General features: G+C 34.8%; 1 protein-coding gene across 4 annotated transcripts in view; it reads left to right on the top strand.

The window, feature by feature from the left end:
* Positions 1–26,937, top strand: part of FSTL5 (follistatin like 5) — a 343,245-nt gene that overhangs the window by 279,162 nt on the left and 37,146 nt on the right. For 3 of the 4 annotated variants that reach the window (XM_052778379.1, XM_052778370.1, XM_052778361.1), the window contains exons 11-13: positions 13,898–13,924; positions 18,294–18,412; positions 25,495–25,644. In XM_052778379.1, coding sequence (XP_052634339.1) covers positions 13,898–13,924; positions 18,294–18,412; positions 25,495–25,644 — 296 coding nt within the window. The remainder of the gene's footprint in view (positions 1–13,897; positions 13,925–18,293; positions 18,413–25,494; positions 25,645–26,937) is intronic. The other variant, XM_052778387.1, reaches the window with a different exon arrangement.

The following is a 26,937-nucleotide window of genomic DNA, read 5'->3' as shown; positions in this document are numbered from 1 at the left end:
GTGGAACCTTATTTTCATCTCATCCCAAATTTGTTATGCGGAAAACTCAGTACAATGCTTTGAGAAAAAATTAATATATGTAGCAGAAATGGCATAGCTAGCTCATTCCTTTGGGAAAAGGTAGTGTAAACAGCTCCTAAGAGAAAATCTTATATTTTCTGGCACCTCTGCCTGAATAAAAACCAATGCCATTATGGATAAATAGATTGTTAAATAACAAGCAAAGCTTTCCGTCACCGTCACCTGTGTGACTAAAAGTGTTATCAGATTGCTAGGTTTTCAAAATTCACAGCATTGGTTACAGAGGCATCTAATGCATGTGTCTGTATTATAAACAGAAAAGAAATAGAGCAAATGGCAAACCTATACTGAATTGTTGGAACTGTGATGCTAGTAGCAAAAATAAAAATACATAATGTAGAGTATGACTTCGGGGTGCCAGGGCATTATTTATTTTCAAGTTTCCAGTTCCAGAATTTTAAATTCCAGTTCCCAAGAAAAGTCAATATACTTTAATGATAATGATTTATCATCAAGATGGTAATTTAAGATCCAAGTGAATGGAAAATACGGTAAAAGTGCTTTGTCATCCAGGTCTGTTCAGTAGATGTTAGCACTAAACACTGAACCATTGCTCTGTCACACATAGGTAAAATTTTTAATAGTGGATGACAGTCTCAAGAATAGTTTGGCCTCTTCTTACCACGTCAGCCTTTTTCAGTGTGCACCAAAAATAAAACTTCTGAAAATATGCTTTCATTTTGGCATTGTCTCAGGTGAGAGGAATTAAATTATCACTATAGCATACTGCAACAAAAATAATTTCTCTGGGGTTTGACACACTAAAAATCTCCAAGCAGTCGATGATTTACATAGTGGGTGGACACTTCTTGGGAGTTTGGTAGAGTTCTGAAGATGCCATTCACACTTAGTAGACCCAGGCTTTAGGACTTCCAGAACAGAGTAGATTTTCAATGTAACTGCTTTTTCTTTGCTCCGTGGGCTTTTGTGGATGTGAAAGTAAGGATAACTTTCTTCTTGTGCTCCTGGCTCTTCTTCGCTCCTTGAGTGGTCCTCAAGTAGCATTGAAGGAAAGGTAGGTAAGGAGGAATAAGACTGAGTAAATTGATGAAGTGAAAGAGACCTGGGGAGAGGGACAATGGAAGAGGCCAATAATGTGAGGAAGAAAGGGAGGACACAGGCAGCAGCAGGTGAAAGAGGACAGGTTAGTGAGAACACTTAAACACTGAAGGAGAAAGAATGGGAGGAAAAAGGGATGGGAGAAAAAAGGAATAGGAACACAAGGGCAAAATGATCTCTTAAAACCTACGTAATAATCCTCTATAAGATGTGGAGTTGCATCCAGGAGTATCTAGTCACTTTAATGTCTTGTCATTAGATTTCTGTGATCACACAGCGGCAGTGTACATCTTGTACTGCTGCTCCTTTTTAATCCATGTGGAGAATAACACTACTTCTTGTACCAATTCAAACAAATAAGAGACATATCTGAGAAGACTGAACTTTCTATTGTTCTAGTAAGTGGAACATTTTATTTTACTTGCCTTTTCAATTAAGACAGCATATTGGAGTATATATATTAAAGGAAAATCTGCAAACATGAAAAAAATTACTCAAAAGAAAGTTTGTATGTAGAAACAGTCTGTAGTGTGAGATCATTTTGATAACATTTATTTATCTAGTTGTTCATGTGCCATTTTTACCATCTCTGACAAAGTATTTGGTTTCCCTGATTGAAGAGTCTAAATGAAGTTTTACTAATTAAACTCTCAGTAATTCTTCAGGCTTTGAAGCATGCTGCTTCTATATCAGACCTGAAGAAGGGCTTGGTATGTGAAAGCCTGTCTGCTTTTTCCAGCAATACCAATTGTGGCAGAGCCCATTGTGAAGAGCCTGACTGTCTTCCTGAGAACTTCTGTGTAGGTGTTGGAAGGTTGCTATTAGGTGCTCCCAAAGCCTTCTCCTCTCCAGGCTGAACAAGCCCAGTTCTCTTGTTAATTTTCTTCCTGGTGTGCAGAGATTTTAAAATGTGGTCTTTGTTCTCCCTTCTTCTTCCCAGCAGGGCCCTTGCCTGAGAATGTTTAGATTTTGTAATCTCTGTTGGAAAAGATGTATTTCAATCTGAGAAAATTTGGCCTTAAACTGAAAGTAAATGTTTCATGAAAATGTTCTGCTGTAACTGGAAACTACTTATGATCATTACAAAAAATTATACAAATGTAAAACATTTTCTTTGCTTTTCCCACTAGATATTAATCTTTTCTGTATTAATTAGCATCTTAGATTCATAAGGAAAACAAAAATTCTAATTACCTCTGTATTTCTTGTGCCTTCTTTTTGGCTCCTTACATAACTTTTCAGAACATTCATTTTAAAGTGTCGTGACTTTGATACTCAACAAGAGCCATTTAGAATGTACAGTGAATAGATCTGTACATCCTGCTCCTACAACAGTAGCATCTAAAATATTTCTGAATGCAAGAACTGTGCTGTTTTAATTCTCTAGAGACTGGAAACTCTTTTTGTGCTGTGAATTCCATTTTCCCTGAAGTTTGCAGTTAAAGCCATCGAGAATGGGATAGCTGGTCTGGGTGATAGCTGGATAACCCCTGCGGTGACTGGTAAAAACATTCTGGGGATTAATGACCTGGTCTAAATCTCACTGAAGACAGCAGAGTGTCCCCTACTGTCATGATCCTCTAATAATACCTGAGAGAACTAGGCTGTATTGGAAGGAGTCTCTGTTGTAATCACATTTGTAATACAAATAGCAGTTTAAAATCTGGTTTTAGTTTCATTCCAATGTAGTTTGATTTTTCAGAACAGATATTTCATGGATTCATAGATTTAAGCATGATGGAACCATTTCATCTAACTCTAATCTATTTTCTCCATTTCACAAGACATTAAATTGCATCCTGTTCTGCCTCAGTACAGATCTAATGCTTTGTTTGCCTGAAATGTATCCTCCCAGAAGTGCATCTACCTGAGTTAGAGACGCAAACAGTCGGAGAATCCCTCATTTCTCTTGATATTTTGCTTTACTAATTAATCAGTTTCACTAATATAGAATAATGCTTAGTTTCCATTTTGAAGTCAGTTTTTCCTTCCGTTTCCTCCTTTGATTCTCTTTTTTTGTTTTTTTTTTCCAATAAATTGACCTTTTAAGAATTCTTGCTCTATGAATATACCATCATTAAATACTGATTGCTTTCTCTCATAGACACTAAAAAGAAGTTTCTCATAATAAGACAGTTACTGTAGGGCTCAGTCTTTTTGCCTTGAGGATTGTAATTGGTTTTGGTATGTTTTTCTTAAAAAAAATGGGAACTGCTCTTTGCAGGAGCAAATGTATTATTTGTTTCTTTAATATTCTGGAGAGAGAAATACATATTTGGTAATGTTTTGCTTCCACATCCACTGATCTTTTGTCTCTTTTTTCCACTAGTATCATCAGTAGAAGTTTATGTTTATATGTTTATCTACCACATGCCCTATATCCTACCAGGCCTCACTTTCCAAATCCTGCTCCTTCCCACCTGTCTCAGCCCCCCAGTGTAGATGTAGTCTGCATTACATTTCCCTAGATGTCTAAATTTGGATTTGGCTATATCAAAATGTAATTTATTTTAGAGATGTATTTAACAAAGTAATTCAAACAACTTTTTGAAAGTCTGTTACTTACCTTAACAGGTAATTCGCAGACTTCTTAGGAAACGATTTTATGTTTGTTTACAGATCATTGATGAAAATCCTTAAGACAAGACTCACTACCCATTGCTCTGGACCCATTCCAGCACTGTTGTCTTCTCCTTTTACTAGTGATTTAACAATGAAAACTACTTTTTCTGATTAATCAGTTTGACAGTTGTTAATTCAGTTAACATGTACTTTGCTGCTATTGTGTAACTCTAATATTTAATCAGAATATTCTGTGTTAACAAAGTAGATATTTAGCAAAATTCTGGGTTACATCTATATGAATTTTTACATTACCAAACTTCTAACTGCATCAAAGAATATAATCAAGTTTGTTTGAAAAGACCTAGTTTCCATTAGAACGTATTAGCTGACCTATAATCATATTCTCATCCTTTCATTTCTTACTGAATTTAATTCTGTGCAAGTGTTGTGTATTCTTTTGTCTGTGACATATACCCCAGTCTAACTAGCCTACAACTACTTGAGTTACTAAGTTTCAGAGAGTGGGGGAGCTACTAGGGGCATATGTAGTGCTACTCCTCTTGAACTTTATGATATATTCTGAAATTTGTTCAAAACTAATAGCACCAGACCAAACATCCGAAACAACTTTTAGCAAGTATTTTTATGTATTTCATTTGGACCTGGTTATTTTAAATGTTTGTCTTGACTACACATCATTTACCCTCTTTTTTGTTTCTTTGTAAGGTAGAAAGTATTTAATCAGCCTCTGTTTCCAATTATTATCCTGCTTCCGTGCAAATACAGAAAAAAATATTTATAGAACAATACTGTCAATGGAACATTAAAAAAAAAAAATCTGGTTCATATCAGTACAATTTAAACCTTGAGTAGCTCTGGCATCACAATGCTTTTCTTTTATCTTTAGCAACCGTTTGTGATGATTTCCAGGGCCTTTTCTGCTGCATTAGTGTAAAGGAATATCATGCTGCTGGAACTTCTTCCATTAGCACAAAAATGGGATGTTAATGTAACTAAAGCTAGTTCTTGTCTTAAGGACTGCTATTTCCCTCTTTTTGCAAACAGGATATTTATTCTAGCACTCCAGCATCTCTGCAGTAATTGATAAAGGTGGCTTTTCATTTTCCAGCTTGCAGTACATGCAGCTGCATTTTAAGGAACTCTCTTTTATTACCTGATAGCTTTCTCCTCCATACTACTGGATTTAGCAGCCTTTAAAGCATGAGCACACAAATTGACAGCTCCACTGCAGCTTTATGTTGATGACTACCTTTGATGGTCACAAACACAGATTTGGGTTAACCCAACTTCTAGAAGCCATAAGGCAAACCAAAATCATCAGCTTGTTCTTGTTGAAACACTGTCTGGAAGCTGAAGAATTTAAATATAGAACAAAGATAATTTGACAGTATATCTTGACAATATATTTATGAGAAAATAGAGTGGGCAAGATGTTACTGCCTTTTTTGTTGATACAAAGTACAATAATAATCATAAATAGAGGAAGAAGAAATGGCAACTTCCATCTGTCGGATCTATTTATTTATTTAGGTTACATTTGGGTAGTATTAGGACCAGTGGAATTGGTCCAAATTTTAATTTTTAGTCAAAGTAGCATTAGTTGAAAATGGAATATGATGCATAGCTAAGGACTATCAATAAACCATTTTGTAAGCTTAAAAAAAGATAGGAAACAAAAATTATACTAGCATGGGAAGATTTAAATTGAAATAATGGAATAGACTGTATCAATGTAATCTACAGATCTAAAGAAGAAAATCTGACAGTACAGAAAATAGGAAAATAAAAAAGATTGATCATCAAAGACAAGGGAATATTTCAGGGGTGATTTTCAGATACTTAAAATTCTTATCTTCGCTATTAGTAAAATATGTTGAAGTAAAATAGCTTTAAAAATTCTTTTTTTTTTTTTCTTTCTTGATGACTTTGACAAGTACACCAGTTCTGCATTGGTTTCTTCTGTTTCAACATAGCAAAATCCTATCAAACTAGAGTCATAGATTATGAAAACACATGCTGTTCCCTTTAAAGTGAAACAGTTTTGTGGGTTTGTTGTTGTTTATTTTAATTTCTGGTTTTTACAATACTTGCATTTCTCTTATGTTTTCCAAAACTTTATTTTATAAAATGCAGTTTCATTTGTCATTGATTAATATGACTTCTTGAGAATTTCTCTAAATTTTATTGAGACATATGCATGCACCTTGGGGAGACAACTGTCATGATAGAAAGTTATCAAGTAATGCTATTAAGGCATTTTCAAGACCAGTTTGACAGTACTTGATGATACTTTAATATTTAGTAGCTTTTACTCTTGGTCATCAGTCACAGACTCTTGTGTTACTCAGTTCACCCACTATGACATCGTCATATATTGCAAAGCAACTTCTCCTACAGATTCTTTCACCTTGTCACACAAAGCAGGATAAAAATTATCTACCTCATGCACTGTGTCTTGGGGCTAAATTTAAAAAATAATATACTTGTTTCATGCCATTAAGTAGATCTATTTCTAACTGTGCCTTTTTTACGTAACGTCATGGTCGTATCACCTAACAAGAGATTATGTGATCTGAATGCTACTGACTTGACAGGTTTATGGCCATCATAAGCAACCAGGCATCTCCACTATCTAGAACTTGTAATGAGACTAAAAGCCTTTTGACTGTGATTTATGGCCTAAATTCTCTCTGAACGGCTTTATGCAACTTTAATAGAATCTTCCTGTCACATCTTATACTGACTGGTACCTATTTACCTAATTTCCTCAGAGATAATTTATGCTGGCATTTTATTTTATGGCAGAGCTAAACAAGTTTGTACTTGTTGACAGCATCATAGGCAGACTTTATTTCAAACTTCCAAGTATAGGATAGAAATTCAGCTCATGAACCATTTTTTCTTCCTAGTAGTGTAGACTGCATTGAGTTAATGTGCTGTGGGAAAGGACTTCAGCATGACTCATTATAAAGATTTATAGAAAATAAATAAAAGAACAATAAGCTAACATGGTCATATTTGACCAAAAGTAACGTGTCAACTGTGACTTTTAACTGACAAATAATAGTTTAATATTCAGAAAAATAGATATTTGGTTATTGTGTTAACCTAACATGAAATGAAATTAAACTGCATGTCACATAAGAACAGAATGGAATTTTGATAGAATTTGTATTGACATAATTACTTTAAAAATAGTTGAAGCAAGCAATAGATAACTTTGAAAAAAAAAGTGTTTGCTTCACAAATAAATTAAGGTTTATATATATTTATATTTGTATATAAACCCAACAAATCTGAATTTCTTATAAAATAAGAATAAAATTAAAAGCAGATATGTTCATAAATGTTTTAATTCTGCTTGATAGTGGAAGTTGAGCAAAAAGTAAATCACCTTAACCTTGTCTTCACTTTTGGCACTTTTTTTTTTTTAATAAAAATAATAAATAAAAACTTGTGTGGCTCAGCAACCAGACAGTAATGATGGTATAGATTTACCCTGTAACATAAGGGCATGTGTTTATACAGCAAAGATATGAGAAAAAAAAAAAAGATAACAGACACTTTCTCTTCATGCCGTGTATATGATTAACCAGAGCAGTTGACAATGATGGTGGCTGTCAGTGAAGTAGGCAGACAGCATCCCTTCAAACATCTTGAAATTACTTTTTTATGCAATTAAAAGTACAGCAGATTATGGTGAGACAATTCTGAAAAATAATGTTGAATTCCACACTTTTGCCATATGACCTTATTCCATCTTCCTCATTGTCCTGTTTTCTATTACATCTGCTTGTGACCTCTTGCCCTTATGGGATTGAAGGCTTGGAAAGGGTCAGCGTTTTCCTGTCTGATGGTGCAAAGTCTAGCACAATCAGCTGATATGAAACTGTTAATTTTTATTTATCAGCTGTTATATTCTGATAGAAATTCAGGTAAAATATTTACAGAATTTTAAATAGAAAGCTTGTGTTTTGATGAGACAAAACCTGGAATTAACAACAGTGGTTCTATATTCATGAACAATCATTATTTGCCTTCAGAAGATATCAGTGTATTTCCCCCCCCTGTTTCTTGGAATAATATATAATGCAGGAAAGATGTCTTTCTGCTGTTTTTCCCTCTTCTTAAAGCCATTTTAAACTGCATTGTTCTCTTAGTGCAGCAAGCTAGGAATTTTTTCAGATTTTAAGGTTTTAATTGATACCCATTTTGTTTGAGTGCCAGTGCAACAAAATAACATTTTATGAAAACATTTTATTTAGCTTTCATAATACGCAATGCCAGGAGAAAAGAAAGGAAAATTTCAGATTAGTCAATCACACATACATAAAATAGGTACAAAAGAATGACAGTTTTTAATTTTAAAAAAATTTTGAAGAAGTTAATAGCTTTTCAAAGCTCATTCAGCATTTTCTTGGATGATGACCACTGAAGCATGTGATAGAAGAGGGAAAACTGTTTCTGGAAGAAAATGAAGTATTGTACTTCAAGAACAAGTTTCTTTTCTGAATCTTATTGCCCTGATCTTGTTTTTCTCTGGATATATATAGTATTGTGTGTTGATTACTGATAATGTGAACAACTAATTATATTGCCAAAAGGAAGCATTTAATCTACAAACTCACTGAATGTCAATCTTACAAAATTATATATTTTTATATATATATATATACACACACACTTTATTTCCACTGTTATGCCTTAAATGTTTGGAAAAAAGAAAATTAGGGAGGAAGAATGCTGTAGTTGGCATAGTTGAAAGCTGTGACATTGGCTGTTGAGACAGAAAAGTGAATGTAATGACATTTATTACCACTGTGACAAGGAGTAGGATACAGAATTTATTTGGAAAGTGACATTGTAGTACCCTCTTGTTCATTTAATAACAGAAATACCATGGATTTTTGCAGTTGTTGTTTCCATCCAAAAGGGATAAGAATCTGGACTGCTGTTACAGTCTCAGTCTGGAGCAGAATTTCATGAAGTACTAAGGACAGAGTTTACTGAAAAACGTGCAACCTATTGCCATTCAGCCAACATAGAAAATGAATAACAAAGATGAAGAGTAGGCTTTCAGATGTTATGTTAGCTACTCATAATCAAAGGCTGGGTCTGAGCAGAAAAGCATAGAATAGCTAAGTAAAGACCATGAAGAGTGATTTTTATGGAGCTGTAAGTGTGCTTAAAAAAAAAGAAAAAAATCCTCTTTCAAGAAAACATGGATTCTCCCCTGTTCTGCACTCAAAGGGGAGGGGGGAGCGGAGAGAGAGGTACAGTGCAGGGTTCTTTTTGGATATAAAAGGCCCAACAACAAATGTTGTAATAAAATAGCTGCTTTAATAAGATAGAATAAAAAGAGGAATATAATAGCAAGTAAATTTTACGTCCCTTCAGATGCCCCTTCAGGGCACCCTGCATTCATGCAGCATCAGGTAAAATCCGGATGGATTTTCCCATGGCATGCTGCGCAGATCCTGTCCATGGAGAGGTTGCCTCTCCCTCCCATACTGTGGTGGCTTTTATCTTGTGTAACAAACAAAACCATATATCTTCTGACAGGTTGCAATGCTATCTCTGTCATAACACCCACCAGTGTGCAGCGCAGGCTATTATGGGCATTCCAGCATATACCCTTGCAGCAGTTACCCATGCTAACATACAGGCTTCTCAAGCCCTAAGTACAAGGCCCAATGTAGCAGACAGCCTGCTAAAGTTCACTAACTCCTTGAATACAATGTCTTCTGCAAGGCTGCCAGTACATCTCCTGATATTATTAACAACTGTATGTTGTCTGAATACCCTTCTTTTTATAAATTGGGGAGATACGGCACAAGAGAAGATGGTGGTGTTCTCTCTTAAAACCAGAACTGAGATCTATCAATAATTATGTATTTTTACATCTTGAAGTTTATAAATGTGTGAGAATTGAGTATAGGGTGTGGCTGAAGATGTTAATTTTTGCTTAACCAAAAAGGAAGGTAAACAATATGTTCTTTAGCATACTTTTTATCTACAGATGTACTTGTTCCAACATTGAAGTCTTTGTGTCAGACTGGACATCTTTCTTGAATAGAATTTATAGGACTGATTAAAAAAAATAAGTGAGGTTTCTTGATCTGTATTAGGTGAGGTGATGGCTGTTATTTATGATTTTATATTGCACTCTTAAATAATGTCTCAGTTTTCTTCAAACTGATTTGTTAATTTTAAAATTAATAAGTGTGGGGCTTTTAAAGCACTCTTTTTATCCCCCCCCCTTTTTTTTTTAAGCAAAGCTCAGGACCATATGTATCATTTTGCATTAACACAAATTAATGTGTCCTGTACTTAGCATCTTAAATCATTTCATTTGATGCTGTGTAGTTCCACACAGTTGAATAATTGTAATTACTTTCTATTTTCTTTCCCATATCACCCCTAGAAAAAAGACTGATAAAATGTAGAACTTTATGGCTAAATTTACGGGACCTCAAATGCCATATATTACATCGTTCTTTCCTCAAAATGTGGAGAGAAAATTAATTTTAAAGAAAATCCTCCACATTGCCCTGGGGAAATTAATTTGCTTTATTACAGAACAAAGACTATGTAAGATGACATAGACAAACACAGAACTGTCATCTGAATATAGAGCCACTGTCTGGGCACGCAAGAATAAAGTTAGAAGTTCTAAAACCCACTTGGAGCTGAATCTGGTGAGGGACATGAAGGGAAAAAGATGGGCTTCCATGGGGACCTTAGCAGCAAAAAGAAGGTTAGGGAAAATATGGGCCTTCTGTTGAGGGGGGCAGGGGACCTGGTGACAAAGGACATGGAAGGGGCCACGTTGTACTGAAGGTCTTCACGTCAGTCTTTACTGGCAAAAATACCCCCAGCAATGTGACACCAGTGGAAAAGACTGGGAAGGAAGTCTTCCTCTGGTAAGGAAGCCTTACCCATGGTGGATAGGATCAGATTAGAGACCCTTTAAACAAACTGGACATTCACAGGTCAAAGGGCCTGGATAAGATGTACCCACAAATGCCTGGGCAAGCTGCCCATGGCATTGCAAGGCCAGTCTTAATAATCTTTGAGGGATCATGGTGATCAAGGGAGGTTTATGCAGCCTGGAAGAAAGCCAGTGTCACTCTTCAAGAAGGGCAAGAAGGAGAATCCAAGACATGATAGACGTATCAGCCTCACTGATCCCTGGGAAGGAGATGGAGCAAATAACCCTGGAAACCATTCCCAAAAACATGAAGGACAAGAAGGTGTTTAGGAGCAGTCAGCATGGATTTACAAAGAGGAAATAATGCCTGGCAAACCTGACATCCTTCTGCAATCTGGTGACTGGCAGGGTGCATGAGGGGAGGAGTGAATGTTGTTTATCTTGTCCTTAAAAATGTTTTGGACACTGTCTCCTGTGACACCCACAAAGAGAAACTGATGAAGTACAGGCTGGGTGCACAGACAGTGGGGTGAATTGGAAATTGGCTGAACTGCTAGGCCCAAAAGTTGTGATCAGTGCCACCAATTCCACGCAGAGGCCAGTCACCTGCGGCATTCCCCAGGGCTGTTTCTTTTCTCCTCCTCTCTGTCAAAGTACAAATGACTGATGTTAACACTTTGACAAAGGGAAACAAACATAAGCACCTTAGCATTCCCTCTTTGAAGTTGTCAGTTTTTATACAGGAAGACTTGACTGCATAGTGCTCACAAAGCAAGTGGCGTATTTAGTTGATGGGAAGGACAGTACTATATTGTCCCAATTTCTTCTCCTTTTGGTGATGGAATTTCTTTGGGGAGACTTCAGTTGATTTCATCCTGCAATGAAAAAAAAAAATTTCTGTAGTTCTAAAGTCATAAAGATATGGTTCTCTCTTAAATGTTCTTTTTATACAAAGCAACACATTTTTGTTCTTGTCTAAACTAAAATATTTTAAGATCTCTTAAACCTTTCCATCCATTCTTTCTGTAGTTGCAGTACTGATGATCTACTGATTAGGTCTTTATATAAAAAGTAATAGCTGTCAATAAAACATCAAACTAATATTCCATCTCATGATTGCAACTTATAATCAGAGGTCTAGTTTAGGAGAATGATCAAATAGTTTAAACATAAGCAGCCAAACGTTATTTAGAAGAGACGTGTTAAATACTCTGTTCATGTCTGCCACTGAAATAGACAGTAAACCAAATCTGTTTTGTGCTGTCAGCACTGGATATAAATCTAAGAGTCATACTGATATTAGCAGTTTAGTCACCAAGAAGTTTCATTCAGAGCAGCTAGATGTCTGGAGGATACACACTTAGCTAATATAGTCAAGACTTCCTTCAAAGCTAGTCTCTTCTGAAAGTAACAACTTGAAATCAGAAGAGCAAGTATAATGGCAGTTGATTGAGAAATAAATTTAAAACATGTTGACTCCATTTTGACCTTAGCAGCAGTCCAACAGAAATTCTGCCTCCTGATGTAAAAGTTTACTACTCAGCCTAAGTGACAAGATGGCACACTCTACTAGTCTTGGCTTTTGGCAGTTTATTGGATTCGAATGGTTCAAATATTAAAGGAAAGGCAAGGATGGTATTTGAAAACAATGCACACATAATAGTCCAGAGAATTAAGCTGGTTTAAAGATAATAAAACACAGACTGAGCATGTTTGAAAGCTGAACTGATGTTCTGCTTTTTATTCCAGTATTCAGTATCACTTCAACAGTATTACTGCTACTTTCTGCTTATATGGGGATCTCATTTGCACACTTCAAAGCACTAAAGGTAAAAAGTAATCACCACCTTCATTTTATCAAGGGATAATTGAATGACACAGTTTAAATACTGCGTGTAAGGTCATATAATGAGGTAGCTCAGTTGAGACAATTTGTGAAAAAAAATCAGGAGACAAAAACTAGTAGAGGACAGGGAGAGAAAAAAGAAAAGCCCAGTAGCTCTATCATCCTAAGCCTCTGAATCATGAGCTTGTCAGAAAGTAGATTGACACTGTTTCCAAGGACCTTTCTACATATCTGGGTCTCTGTATATTCTTTCAGAGCTCAAGAACGAGAGAAATGCTACACTGCATGAAGCAAAAAGCCCATCTTGGTCCTGTCTTCAGCAGTGCCTAGTAAAAGATGCTTGGGAAAATCATTGGGACTTTTCTGGAGTGATAGTTTTTCCTATTTCTACTCTCAACCTTGAGTAGTCAGCAGTTGAGGAACTTCTGTGTACCAACATCATTTTCAATCGTGTGTCTTCCATTACTTTTTCCAAACATTTTTTAAAGCACATTAATGTTTTTAGCTTTTGCAACACTGTGTTTCAATGAACATCACAATTCCATTATATCTGTGTGTGACATATACATGTTCTCTGTGGTGTATTCCTTTCCTTTAAATTTTTCTCTATTTCTTAAGCTCATTACTTTACAAAACACTTTGGTTTTCAGCAATGGTGTTTTAAACAATTTATTCCATGGCATGCTGAGCTCTAAATATTTAAAATTTGCAAAATTATATTTGCTTTCTTTTTATTCTCTCCAGACAGAAAGGGCAATATTAGGATAATTAGTTTTCATTGATCTCAAAGGTCTAAAATCCAATTGTAAACAAGATGGCCAAATACAACTTATGTTCTCATGGAAAAAACCAACTTAAACACTTAACTGGTTATCATGTCTTGGTCTTCCAAAGATAATGTCAAACATTATACAGCATGACAACTTTGGTAGCATGGCTGTGTTAGAGCAATACAGAAGAGTATCTTCTATGCATTTTGGTTTTGCATGTTTCTCTCATAACTATGTCCTGAAATAAATCTCTTCAAAGTCCAGTGCTTAAAGAAGTCATGAATGTGTATGCAAACTCCAATGCTTTTTGTAATGGATTATGAAACACACTATTGATAAAGGCTAATGGAGTTAACATGGGGAGGGGAGGTGTAATGGGGGGTGATGGGGTTTACCTTCAACTCCAATAATTGTGATGGCTAATCACAATTCTGTCACGTGACATAGAGAACTTTATTTATTCTTATTGTTAATTCACTGTTTCCATTGATTTACCTGTAGAAGTATCTTAATGAATCAGAGGTTAAAGCATCATAATTATTTCAGAACGGATATATCATTTCATGGTTTTTTTTTTCTTGTTCATTTGTGTTTTCTGTTCTTTCTCTCTTTTACATGCTGCAGTTGCAAACATATTGTGGCGAGAGCAAGGTACTAATACAGATGGCTTTTTTCATATTTTCTATATTATGATGAAAAGCTCATCTATTGTTCCTTCTGTGTGGTGTTTGTGGTTTTTTCTGTTGTTCATACTCTACAGTTACAGTAATTACCTTCCCCCTTGCAACATTTGAGGGATTTGATTTAAAGAAAAATTATAGTGGAAAATAATCCTTTAAATGCTTATGCCTTTGTGAACTGCTTTTCCTTTTGGGTAGAGAGAAGGAAATAATAAGCTGTTCAAAAATTTCAAACAGGTACTCAAAGAGATACAAAAAGAAGCTTGGATATAAAATGTAGACCTTTAACTTTTGTTTCTTTGCTGACATGATAAAGCTTCCAACCAATCAGCTTATATGCTGTTGGGATTGATCTTTTTGTATGAATCATTCTTATTTGACAAAATTATAATCTTAAACAGTTTAATTAAAATTGAGGTACCTGTTCTTGCTTAATGAGACAAAGCATTTTCTTCTTATACTGAGGAAGGGTTTGTAAATAAATGTTGGGAGGGGGAATGGAGGTTTGTGGTTTGTGACCAACTGAAGGACAGATATAAATACAGACAGTATCAGGTGTTAATAACATAGAAAGCATGGAAAGTATATTTTACTGACAAAGATAGGTATTACTTTTCATATATATGAAATAATCTCAAAAAGCATATTGCAGAAAAATATCATAATTGAAGTGTTGTCATGAGCTCTCGTTTCGTTGCTCTAAGTAGCCTGTTCTTAATTTAAAGTTGCAATTCAGGAATTAATGTATTTCAGGAATAGGAAATGTTTCAATTATTTCCACTGGAAGATTGATACTACTGTAAGTGGATCAGGCTTTGCTATGAATTGATGCTGCAAATGGTATTTCTGCATGTTTCTTAAAGATTTATTTTAATTAATTTAAAGATTCAAAAAAATTGATATTTCATTTGCCTAATTACATAGTAACCTTTGGTATTTCCCAGTGTGTTTACAAATATGAACTAGTTTTATTTTTTATATTCTTGTTTTGCCAGTTGCTTAGCTGGTATAAACAATCAGTTCCCTGATTATAGTGGAGCTCAGCTGTGATCCTTCTGCTGTATTGGCCTTGCAGAGTACAAATGATGTGTTCAGAGTTTCATACAATTCCATTGTTAACAATTAAACTGATGCACAACAAAATTCTAACATCAAGGTTTTCAAACACATAGTATTCTCACTGCTCATTGGGAAGGTATCACTTGTGGTTTATCTTGTGTTTTATCTTGAATAAAACTGAAAACATGATTGGCACCCCCTTGTTTTTTTAGAGGTTTGTCTTTTCAAGTCAAGTCCTGTGTTGCTTTCAGTGGTTAGAAAGCACTTAGGAAAACTTAAATTCTGTGACAATACAGACCAATAAAAAATAGTAGCTTACCAGAGTGCTTATGGTAAAGACATTCAAATTTCTCAGTGAGTGTTGTGAAACTAAACAGAAAGCAATTTAAAGTAGAGAATGAGAATGTGAAGAGACAATATCATCTTCTAGAGCAGACTTTCTTGATCTCACGTGTGTTTCTCATTGGCCAGTCCCTGTGTTTCCAACAAATATTGTTACTAGTTGCAAGGTTGGAGTTCATTTACAAGAGACCAATACCCTGAAGATGCCAATAAGCATCACCACTAACTTCTGTGGGCCATACATGCTCTGTCATTTTCTGTTATCTAAGTATTAACAGATAGGAAAGGAGAGATGGGTGATTAGTAGGACAATTAAGATCGTGAAACTGTAGATGGGCTTTAGTGCCTGCAATGCATATGGGGTACACAAAAGCCTTATCACAACTCTTGCTTGTGTAAGTGTAAAAAGAGTATGCGTCAGAAAATCTGAAAGGATTTTGAAGGTACGTTAATTTGTATTACAATAATAATAAAATATATACACATGTATAAATATATCGATATATTAATCTATGTGCAAAAAAACCCAACCCAACCCACCACCATTTCTTTCAAATCAGTGTTAGCCAGTTTTAAATATAGATTCAGTCTAAATGAAGCAAATACAATTGCATTTATTGTTGCTTCTGGCACTGTATTATAAATGTGCTGGGTTGTTTCTGGTTTGGTGGGGGGAGGGTTGCAAAATTAGGTCAGATGTCTTTAGAGGAATAGCTCCTCCATTGTTGTGACAAGTGGCTTGCCCAAGTGATTAGATATTTGTATCAATTAGATATTTGTACAGATATTTGTAGACACATACTCAAAGGAATTGTTTTGGGGTCATAATACCTTGGAAGAGGGGATTATTTCATTGGATCAATTGTCCTGGTGCTTAGTTGCTGGCTAGGATTAAATCACAACACTTATATGAATTGACTTCCCTAACTCAGTATTGAAATGGAAGAATGACATTTCTTACTGTGTCTCCTTCACTGATTTTGAAGAACAATTTGGTGAACATTACTATCCAGACACTGGAAATAAAGCCTTCAAAGTCTGGGCTGGGTTACTATGCATGGATATTATCTCTACATTGGAAAGTCTGTCTTGGAGTATTGGCAACTGAGGAGGAAGTTTTAGGAGACTTTATCAAATGTCCGTATCACTTGGGGCTATCACCTGATTTAATTCCTCATGTTCTGGTATTATTTATCCTGCTAATAACTATAATATACTTTAGTCAAGATGACCAGGGAAAAGGGAAAACCTTGGTTTGTACCCAGCCAGCTCCACATATTTATTTATCACCAAGATACAATAAGCCAGTTGCTCAGCTATAGATCTCTACACTGTGTTAACTGGTAGGGGCAGCCTAACCTCAGTCAGGCTTATCTACAAATTCCAGCTGTTCTTACAGTATGCAGTCTCAGACATTTTTTAAAGAAAGACCTTGACGTATTATCTTACATAGGCTATATGATTTACCTGCAAAGGCATACAAAAGTACCTGTTGGCCAGAGTGGGCATATTGCCCTTAGTGCACTGTATGCTCAGAATAGACATGATTAGTAAGTTTTCCTTGAACCTGAGCCTGCTTCTATGCTACACCAAATGCAGCATAGACAAATTCCTCTCCCACTTTTTAGTAACCTGTTAATAGATAGGTTTGATAAAAAATGAGGAAAACCCTGCTTGGAGACTGTCCTTTCTTTTTAGGAAAACTTGGCCAGAAGTGGGAAGTGATTCCACAAGACTTCTCAAAAGATAATTGAACGTGCTTGTTCTGGGCATGGCCTGACAACCTTATGCATATCACTACCTTTTAAATGACTGTATTAACCTATGTGATTCCTAGGAACTTCTATGTATGTGTGTACATACATACATCTATACACAAACACATGCTCCCTCCCCCCGCCCTTAATGTTCTCATTATTTTATTTGATATTAAGATGTGTTCTCTCTCTATTAACATAGGTTTTCCTTCAGAATTTAGGATAAGCAGAATTTCAGACTCAAATTTATTTTTCCTGGGTTTTATTCCCTTGTGTTCCTACACCAGATATTGCTATGCGAAGTGGAAGCTTAGGCCCTATACCCAGGATACATGTACATTTTTATCATTGTAGCCCACAGTTCAGCTGTCAGAGTTGGTTATAATGGTAATTTTATGGGTACTGTGATTTTCTTCATTGAATTTTACAAATATGAACTGATCATCCATCATAGCATCCACATAGCAAATCAACAACTGTTGTCTTAATTGGCACATGGTAAACTAAGGAGAATGTCCTTTTTTGTGGTCATGAGCATGACCACAGATATTATGAGACTTTGTGCTACAGATCTGGTTCACACCTTCTCCACAAAACATTACATCATGCCTCTCATTTGGCAACATTGCGGTAGAAGGATTGAACAGTTCTATAAACATTTCTGGCCCTTCAAACTTGGAATGAATATCTGCCCAACTCTAGCTTTCCAATAAAATACAATAGAGAATATTTCCTTTTCTGACTGAAAGAAATGTCAAATAAGGGTTTATAACAAAGATTCAGAACTTCTCTTTCAACGTTACACAGAAATTACTTTAGCTCTTCCATCCCTCAGAAAAAGAAAAATAAGAATACATGGAGAATTTATATTAATTTGATTTCAGTGTAGAAGATTTCACAAGATCACTTTCTTTACTGCAGCTGTCGAACTATATATTTCTAGATCTGTATTCATAAAGACACTGTCTTGCCAATGGATAAAACTATGTGAAATTCTGAATAACATAACAGTTTTGTTTTAGTTTTATAAAAAAAGATCCCATAGGCTTAGCTGTATTAGCACTATATGCATTAACAAATTGATCTCGTACCAAAAATGTGATGAGGTTTTTAGTTTAAGACAAGGATTTTCTTTTTGTCATTATTTAATTTTATACATTTCAATGTGTTTTTGTTCCTAAGGTCTGGGAATTGGGAACATGTTTTATGTTTTTTATGAAGATGGCATCAAAGTAATACAACCAGTGGAATGTGAATTTCAGAGACATATTAAGCCTAGTGAAAAACTCCTCGGTTTTCAGGCAAGTTATTTTATTAAATTTATTTGTAGTGTTTTCTCACTTATAGTTTTCTTTAGATAAAAATTTATCATTGGTAGTTTAGTGTTTTCTGCTTGATAAATTCAGATATGTCTTCTCAATTAATAAGTAGCTTATAATGGTGGACTCAAAGTTTCCTGTATTTTCCTTGATCAAATTCAAACTTTCAATCTCTCTTTTAGATTGAATATTCCCTGTATACTTTTAAAACCCTTTATTTTCTTTGGCTGTCTTTCTCTTTTCCCAGTCCTTTCCTTTAACAGCTCTCTACTTTTTATTTCTGGTTTGTTTGTTTTTGTTCCCCCCCCCCACTTAAGTGCATCTCTGTGAATCAGGGATTGATTCTCTCTCTATTAAGTATAAGATCTAAAGTTATTATTTTTAATGGTTTCTTTTTCTCCACTGGATGTTTGTCTATATTAAAATGTCAGCTATCATGAGGCAAATCCCTATCCTGATAAACACTCTTACAGCTCCACTGAAGTTGGTGGAGATGATTGATGCTTTGACTCCAACTTACAATTCATATAAGTAGTTTCAATAACTTTATTGTTAACAGATTTATGGCTGATTTCACCAAATTCTGTGCATTTATGGAGTAGTTTCCATGTGTAGTGTACATAAAAACAGTAGTGTATTCTCCACTTCCATTTATTCTTTTGATGTTTTTCCTTTACTGCTAATCAAATTGCTAGCTGACATGATGCATTCTCTCACAGGAACACTTGGTACTAGTCACTGCATTATGACTTGTTCCATATGATCTATCACCTTTCAAAAATAATAACTTTTTCTCATTATTTGGATTTAAATGAGTGACCTTGAAATACATAATAACCCATGAGCTGTACACTTTGATTTTTTTCCCTAATGCCTAAAGCACACTGAAATAACAGCAGAACTGTCTCAATGGAATTTGCCTCTTCAGTTATCATTATTGATGTCAAAGGCTGCTGTGCTCAGCAGCAAGATTTATTTTAGTGTGAATAATTATGCTTTGAACAGCTAATCATACCTTGATTTGTGCTGCTTAAGTGAAATTAGGTTGACACAGCCAAAAATAAGCTAAAAAGCTTTTTTTATGGCTGTTTAATTCAAAAGCTGATTATTTAAGAAGTCTGTTAAAATTTTATTGGTCTAAAGTGCAGCCTAGATTTTAAGTGTATTTTTATTGAAATGTGGTAATAATCAGGATGGATAAGTCAAACTTGTTTCCTTTTTGTAGCTTTCAAACCTAAAGTAGCATACTAATTATATACTCTGAAAAAAAAAAAAAAAAAGAAACCAGCATAGTAGTCTACTTGATAACTTTCATTTTAAAGTAGGTATAGACTTGTCCTTCTTTGGATGTCTTTGGTTTGTGGGTAGGTGTGGTGAATATATAGAGAGAAATTAAGCTTTGTACCTACACACATGTCATTTTGCCCCTTAAATTCAACAATATTTCCCTGAACACCAGAAACATCTTCCCTCACATATGGTGGTTTATAAGTCTTTATTCCTGCAAGAGAAATTAGAAATATTTGGAAAATATATCCTTATGTTTTTCTGCTCATAGTGGCATCATTGTTCACTCTGCATTCCAAAAAAAGAAAAAATTGAGACATAATTTTCAGTAAAAAATTTTGAAATTTTGAAAAAAACCTTGAAGATTACTTTCCTCCTAGAAGAAGGATGAAACATGAGTTTAAAAGAATTCCCTGCATATGCTGTTAATACTATGACAACGGTAGTATATTCTTGGAAAAAAATCATTGACTCAGAAGCTTTAGATAACTATTTCTTCCTTTGAAGAATATCATATCTTCCTCAAGCCTCTTTGGAAAATCTGTTTTCTCTAAATAAGAAAAATAAAATAACCCAGTTCTGTCCCAGGATCAGATTTTTATCAAGTTCAGCATGTGATCGTTTAGTGGTAAGAGTTCATGTCATAAACTGCTCATTAGTAATTCTCCATGACTGTCATATAACTTTACTAATTAGAGATGTTGCTATACTGCATGTTTTGAGGTGGCTTTACATAGCCTTTCACATCTACGGTAGCTATTGCTGATAAAATCTCCATCAGTTACCTCTTAACATATACCTAAAGGAAATGCATGCTTGCTTAAATCTCTCCCATTTCTTTACACTTTTTTGAATTAGCTGTTCAAGTGATAAGTAAAACCCCAGTAGACCTGTTTCATTGCTAAACATTTGCTAAAGTATAGGAATGCTTTTAAATTCTGCAGTGCAGTTTAGGTACCAGAGGTGTTACAGAAAACGTCTGGATATTACACGTGATACTGCAGTGTTCCTCCCCAGGTTTCCTGTTTGCCTGTCAACAAAATAAATTACCTTTAGCTGAGCTCCTGTAAAAGAATGAACTCAGATGTTTCTACATGGCATTGCATTGTATTGTGAATGAATGTTGCAGTAGTTACACACGTACGTATTTAGGTATGTTAATTTTGCTAAAGGTAAATAAAATTTCTCAATAACTATATACTTGAGAACCCTTATCTAAATATTTAATTGCCTCTTATGCAACTGAGTGTCAATACAGCAAAGCACTTTAGTGTGCGTCTAACATGGGAATCAGTTAGACTTTCATTGTGTTTAAAGTGAAGTAAAAGATGTAGTGTTTTACTGGATCATCATGGTTCACAGGAAATTATAAAGAGCTTCCTCCTCTCCTTCCCAGAATCTCCTAAATTACTTGAATCTTCTAAATTAATATCAAATGAAAGTAGACTTTTATTAGGCTGATAGTGAAAATTCTAGATGCACAGAGACAGAAATAAACTTCTTTCTGTTTTCTGATGCAGGTTGTTGTTTAGTTATACCAGCTTTGACAGCTGGTTTTTTAACCTGTTGTCAAATAGATTCTTAACCATGGACCAAGTAGAGTCTTTCAGCTGTTAAATGTCTCATCATTCTGAAGTGTTTGGGACATTTTCCTCACTAACATGCAACCTCTATTTATCTTCTGCAAATTAATATTATCCAAAGCCTTTAAATTCTAATTCTTATGCAGAAGTGTTTTTATTTTCCTTTCTCAATGAATCCCAATTAGAATAATTATTTCAGGAGGCTGGGAGTGGGGAAAGAAGGAATTGAAACATATGCCTTTGTTGAGACCAATGGAAAAATCCTTTTGATTTCAACATAATCCTGATTTCCTCGTTATTACAAGAACTAGCTCATAGTGGCCATATTTCAGTGAACTAGGCCATCTCACACTTGAATATGTGCTGGAGGTGGGAACAAATACTTAATTTCAAAATAATTAATGTGATTACATGGCAGAGCAAAGTTTCCACAGGAAATGAACTGGAAACACACTTGTTAGTCCACAGAAATTGCTTTGGGTTACACTCTTACAGCACAGTAAGTGTAGTAAATGCAAGATTGTTAACCTTTATTTGTTGAAAAAAATGTGAAAAATGTCCACAGTCTCATTTTTACTACAGAGTGTCAGGTAAACACTAACTTAATGTAGAATAGGTGATATATAAATTCGTGTCTTAATACATGCAGTGTTGTAACCTGTTGATGTCACCTTACTCTTAGACAGTCCTAGCATAGATAGACATTTCATTATGCTGCTTAAAGAGCTTGACTCAAATCTTGTTAACGCACTCAGGACCCTTGCATTAAGTGTAAGTTTATAAACATAGAATTTGCACATATAAATCTACAAGTACATGTTTTCTCTGGAGAGTTTCTTGCCCCAGACTACCTTGAAAAACTTTCTCGAATGATTTATTTTCCTCCATCTGCTGACTTGTTACAGGGCAAGTCACTTTTTGATTAAAAAGTCTGGAGGAAAAAAACAGTGAAATAAATTAATGTTTTATCAGATGTTAGCTTTTTTTCAGAGGGAATAAATTAGGAAAAAGTAGGTTGTTCACATTTTAATTAGAAGAAGAAAATAGTAAGTTTATGCTTATATTTTAAGGAGAAATTATTTTAACCAATTACCCAACCACTGGCGAAATTAATCTAGAGCCTCAGAATTACTGTCTGTAATGTAGAAGAAATCCAAACTGTCTAATCAGATAAACGTTAACTTTTCGAAAGCAAGATTTCAGTTCCATTGATTGAAGCTGTTTCTGAGGCATCTAGATAAATGTGGGTTTGAACAACTAGAAAAACAACTGCGTAAAATGATTCATGCTGGGGAAGAAGACTCTATTTTGCATATGAGAATTTTGGTGCATAATTTTCACTGTTACTTTGGAGGAACACTTTTTTTGCTTTTAATTTTTCAGTTTTTGGGGCAAAGTAGGAGTTGGCATTGGATTGTAGAAACTTTTGACAACATAAACAATATTCTAGAACCAGTAAACTGCATTTATATATGTAGATTTATTTTTTACTTAATATTTTTTGCTTTAGATCTGAGAAAGTGTCGTGCTTTCTACTTGCTGTATATAAAGTATAACAAGAGGAGTTTTATGAATTATATAGATAATAAGACTCATGCCCTGTAGTTTCTAATTTAAATATATGTGTGTGTATACATCTATATACACATATTAAAAAAACTATATTGCTTTTACATTGAAATTATATTTAGAAATACACTTCAGTCAGTATTTTAGACTCAGATTCAGGAAAATGTTTAAGGATGTGGCTTAACTCTGGATATAGTTATAAGTGCTTAACTTACAGTATTTTCCTGTTCTGCTATACTTCGCACAATGGGAGGTATGATTAGTGTAATCATTTACACTAACCTGCATGATGCCATGTGAGAGAAACCTTGATTGGTGTTATTTTTTAATAATATATTGAATGCGTCCTTGTAGAATTCACAGCACTAAAACCTGGTGTAAACTGAGTCCCTGAGAAATACGACTGAAAAGAATGACACAGTATAGAGTTGTTATAAACATTTACAGATGCATTATTTGAAGAAGGTGTTCTGTGAGGAAGAAAGAGGACTGTGTAGAGCAGTCTAAAAGTAGTTATCTGTTTAGATAAAACAGGGAACTAAGACAAGGCATATTTAGAATAAATGTAAAATATAATTTGAGATCAGTGAAACAACCTTCCAATTGAAGTGGCAATTGCACAGAAGGCAAATGACAACAGATCATTGATCTGATGATTGCACATCATATTAGAGACATACTTGTTTATGTTGACACTTCACTTTATGTGATGAAAAGCTTTTAGCCACATTTAAGAGTGAAAGTCCCATTTGTCACCATACCTATCATTCTTTAAAAAACAGATTTAAACAACTTCTCCCTTCAAAGTGCATGGCTTTTTAGCAGTGCAAAATAAATCTTACTCTTTTTACTTTTTTCTAAGTTCTGCTGAAGTTCCTGGTTATATGCTATCCCACGGTACCTGAGTTTAGTAACCTTTCCTTATCAATGTCATTTCTGAAAGACCGTCCCTTTGTTGAGGTTTAAGAACCACATAGGAACAAGCAGTGACTTTTGATCTCCTGTAAAGAAACTCCCTCTGTTAGAGCTGGAAATTGATCTATTTCTTATTTTGACATATAAAGATTGAGTGTATTTTCTCAAACGTAGAGGCACAGCAGGCAGATAATGTTGATACAGAAAAGTTAGTGTTAAAATGCATCATCTTCTTCTTGAAATGCATTGCTTAGTGCTAGATATCTTTTTTCTGTCACATTATTTTTCCCCTTCCTTTTAAAAGGAGTCTGGTGCTTAGAAACAGAATACTTGTTTAAGGTCTCATCAACTCTTGCTGTTCATTCTACACTGAAGTCATCATCTGCTGACATATAATTATTTTCACAGCGACCAGTTATGATGTATCAGACAGAGCATTCTAAATTAGGAATAAGGAGCAGATAAGTGCTAAAAAGAAATAATACTTATGATTTGGTGAAATTGCCCCTTGTGATGAAAGGAAGAAAAATTAAGAGGGGAAAGAAGAATAGGTCAGGAAAACAAAAAAGCTTGACACATACTGTACCTTTCCAAGCAGAATATTTTTTAGGTCCTTGTTTATACAGAAATTTGATGTCCATTATAGGAAAAAAATCATGCTATTTCATAAAGGGAATTTCCAAATATGGTAACGTATTTAACCAAGTAACTTCTAATTTTGATAAAAGCAAGCTTTCACTGGGAGTAAATAGTTACAGATAGATAGATATAAATACATATATGATGAGTGGGAATATATTTATATAAAAATATGAATAGTGAGCATGTAAACTACAGACCTATTTTGAGTAAGTGTGCATAGTTATAAATATATGTATTATGAAATATGAATTCACTGCAGTCAACAGGAATTTTGCTTTTTTTTACCAAATTCATCCTTTTGCAGGGATGGAAGGGCAGAGGGGGAAGGAATGATAGTAAGAAGCGATTTGATTTGTATTGAGTTTACTACTAGTGAGATAGGCCATGAGAATGTCTTATGGCAGAAGCAACCAAACTTCTTGCACCTTTGAAGCAACATATCAGTACTCCATGTGACCAAAAAAGCAGATCCCTGTAACTGCTGCTGCTTTGCCCCTATACCACGTGACAACTTGCACCACACCTCCTCCTTTTCCTCTCCATTGATACATTATCATCTTCCCAATTTACTATTTGCCTGCCTTACTGCTGTGTTCTCAGATGCAAGTGTAAGACATGTCTATAACTGCCTGCCTTTGCAAGATACTGTGATGGTGCAGATGGGGGAGCTGCTAGCTACTGCACAGTAACAAGACATTGTGTGTCTAATTTAATTTTCTGTTTTTAAGGTCTCCTGGCTCTTGCTCTCTTTATTTCTACACGTTACTATTGTTTCAGATGGGTTTGTTTCTCAGGACAACAGTGCTAACTGCCTGAATGTCTAGGAAACATCCAAATAAGCTTGTGTATGGTTTACACTAAAGTGCTTGTGAGTTGCGTGGTGCTTACAACATGCAGTTTGGCTAACATTAGTCTATCTCCTAATATTGCCTATCCTTTTTCCTTCCCTAAATTTTCTGAGATTTTATTTTACACTTAAAAAAGAAGAAAAATAATATAATTTGTCTTTCTATTGCATTTATTGACTCTTTTGATTCTTGCACTTTCCCTATTTCTATTGAATTGTAGGATGAAGTTTGTCCCAAAGCAGATGGAGATCCCATTCAGCGGTGTGTATGGGCAACTGCTGTTAATGTAAAAGACAAGTTCATTTACGTAACTCAGCCCACACTTGACAGAGTTCTTATTGTTGATGTACAGTCTCAGAAAGTTGTACAGGTATTTGTTTCTCATTTTTAAGTTAATATCTAATTTGGACACAATAATTTAAGGTTTTCCTTCATATTTCGAAAAAAATGCAATTGGCTTGAGAGTAAACACAATATCTAGAAAAAAGCTCATCTACTTTTGACATTTATCAGCAGTTTATGTTTAGTAACTGTTCTTGTCAATAAGCAATTGGGAGGCAGAAAATTAACATGAAAATACCTTTTATAAATATTAATCAAGTGGTTGAGGAAACGAGTTCTTTGGGAAGTTTCTGGCTTGAGGTACTTTTCACTTGAAAATGGAGATTCATTAAAATAGAGTCTTATCACAGCAATGTGTCTATCAGTTTTGACAGGAAAGGTCAAGGGGTTAGGTTTGGCTACAGAAGGTGGAGGAATATAATTCAGTAAGCTTTTCAGACAGAGAAATTACTGGAATTGTGGAAGACCCAACACTACCCTTAGTCAAGACTGGAGACTATGAATTTGAACTTCTTCTCTATTCCCCTCTACTGCGTAGGTAGTACTATCAGTTTCTCAGTCTCTGGGATGCTGGAGATACTCTGCTTAGTCAAAATAATTCATTGGGTAAAAGAGAGAAATCAATGCTATGGTACGGGGATTAATGCAGTCTTATAGTTTGTGGAAGACCAAGGTACAAAGCAATGCTAAAATGGATATTAGGTTTTTGGAGCTGTACAGTTCCCTCAGAAGAGCCTGAGAGAGTCACAATATATTCCAAATGGTCAGTAGTCTTACTGGGATGGAGTAAAAATTTGATGTTTAGTTGCTACCACTCGAATCAAATACTATAACCACTGTACTCTTGTCTCTCTCTCTTTCTTTTTTTTCCTTTATGTATCTGGTGGTATCAATGATATCATTGCACTAGGAGCTTAAATAGGGGATTTACATGAGGACAAATTTTAGTCCGTGGAATTATTAAAGACATGTGAAAATGCATTTAGAAAAAAATAGCCATAAACTCATTAAGTTCTAAAAATATATTTTCTGAATATAAAGAGAATATTTAAAGTCTTAAAGTGTTTGTGTTAACAAGGCACATGGAAAAGGCAAAATCATAATATTTTTTGCTATTTGGTTTCTGCCTAGTATTCCCACCATATTACACCATTTTTCTTTCTTTTTTTTTATTTAATCAGACACATACAATAGAATATATTTCATTATATAGTCTTTAGTCCTTCAGGATGATGTCGTTTGACCAGAAAAATTAGTTTTATTTCACTTTCAGTGGCAAAAAAAAGTCAATCAATTATAGTTGGGGACTGTCAACAGTCCT

This window comes from Harpia harpyja, chromosome 2 (genome assembly GCF_026419915.1).
Source record: "Harpia harpyja isolate bHarHar1 chromosome 2, bHarHar1 primary haplotype, whole genome shotgun sequence".
Classification (NCBI taxonomy): Eukaryota; Metazoa; Chordata; class Aves; order Accipitriformes; family Accipitridae; genus Harpia; species Harpia harpyja.
The sequence above is the reverse complement of the archived record's forward strand: the minus strand, read 5'-3'. Positions and strand labels throughout refer to the sequence as shown.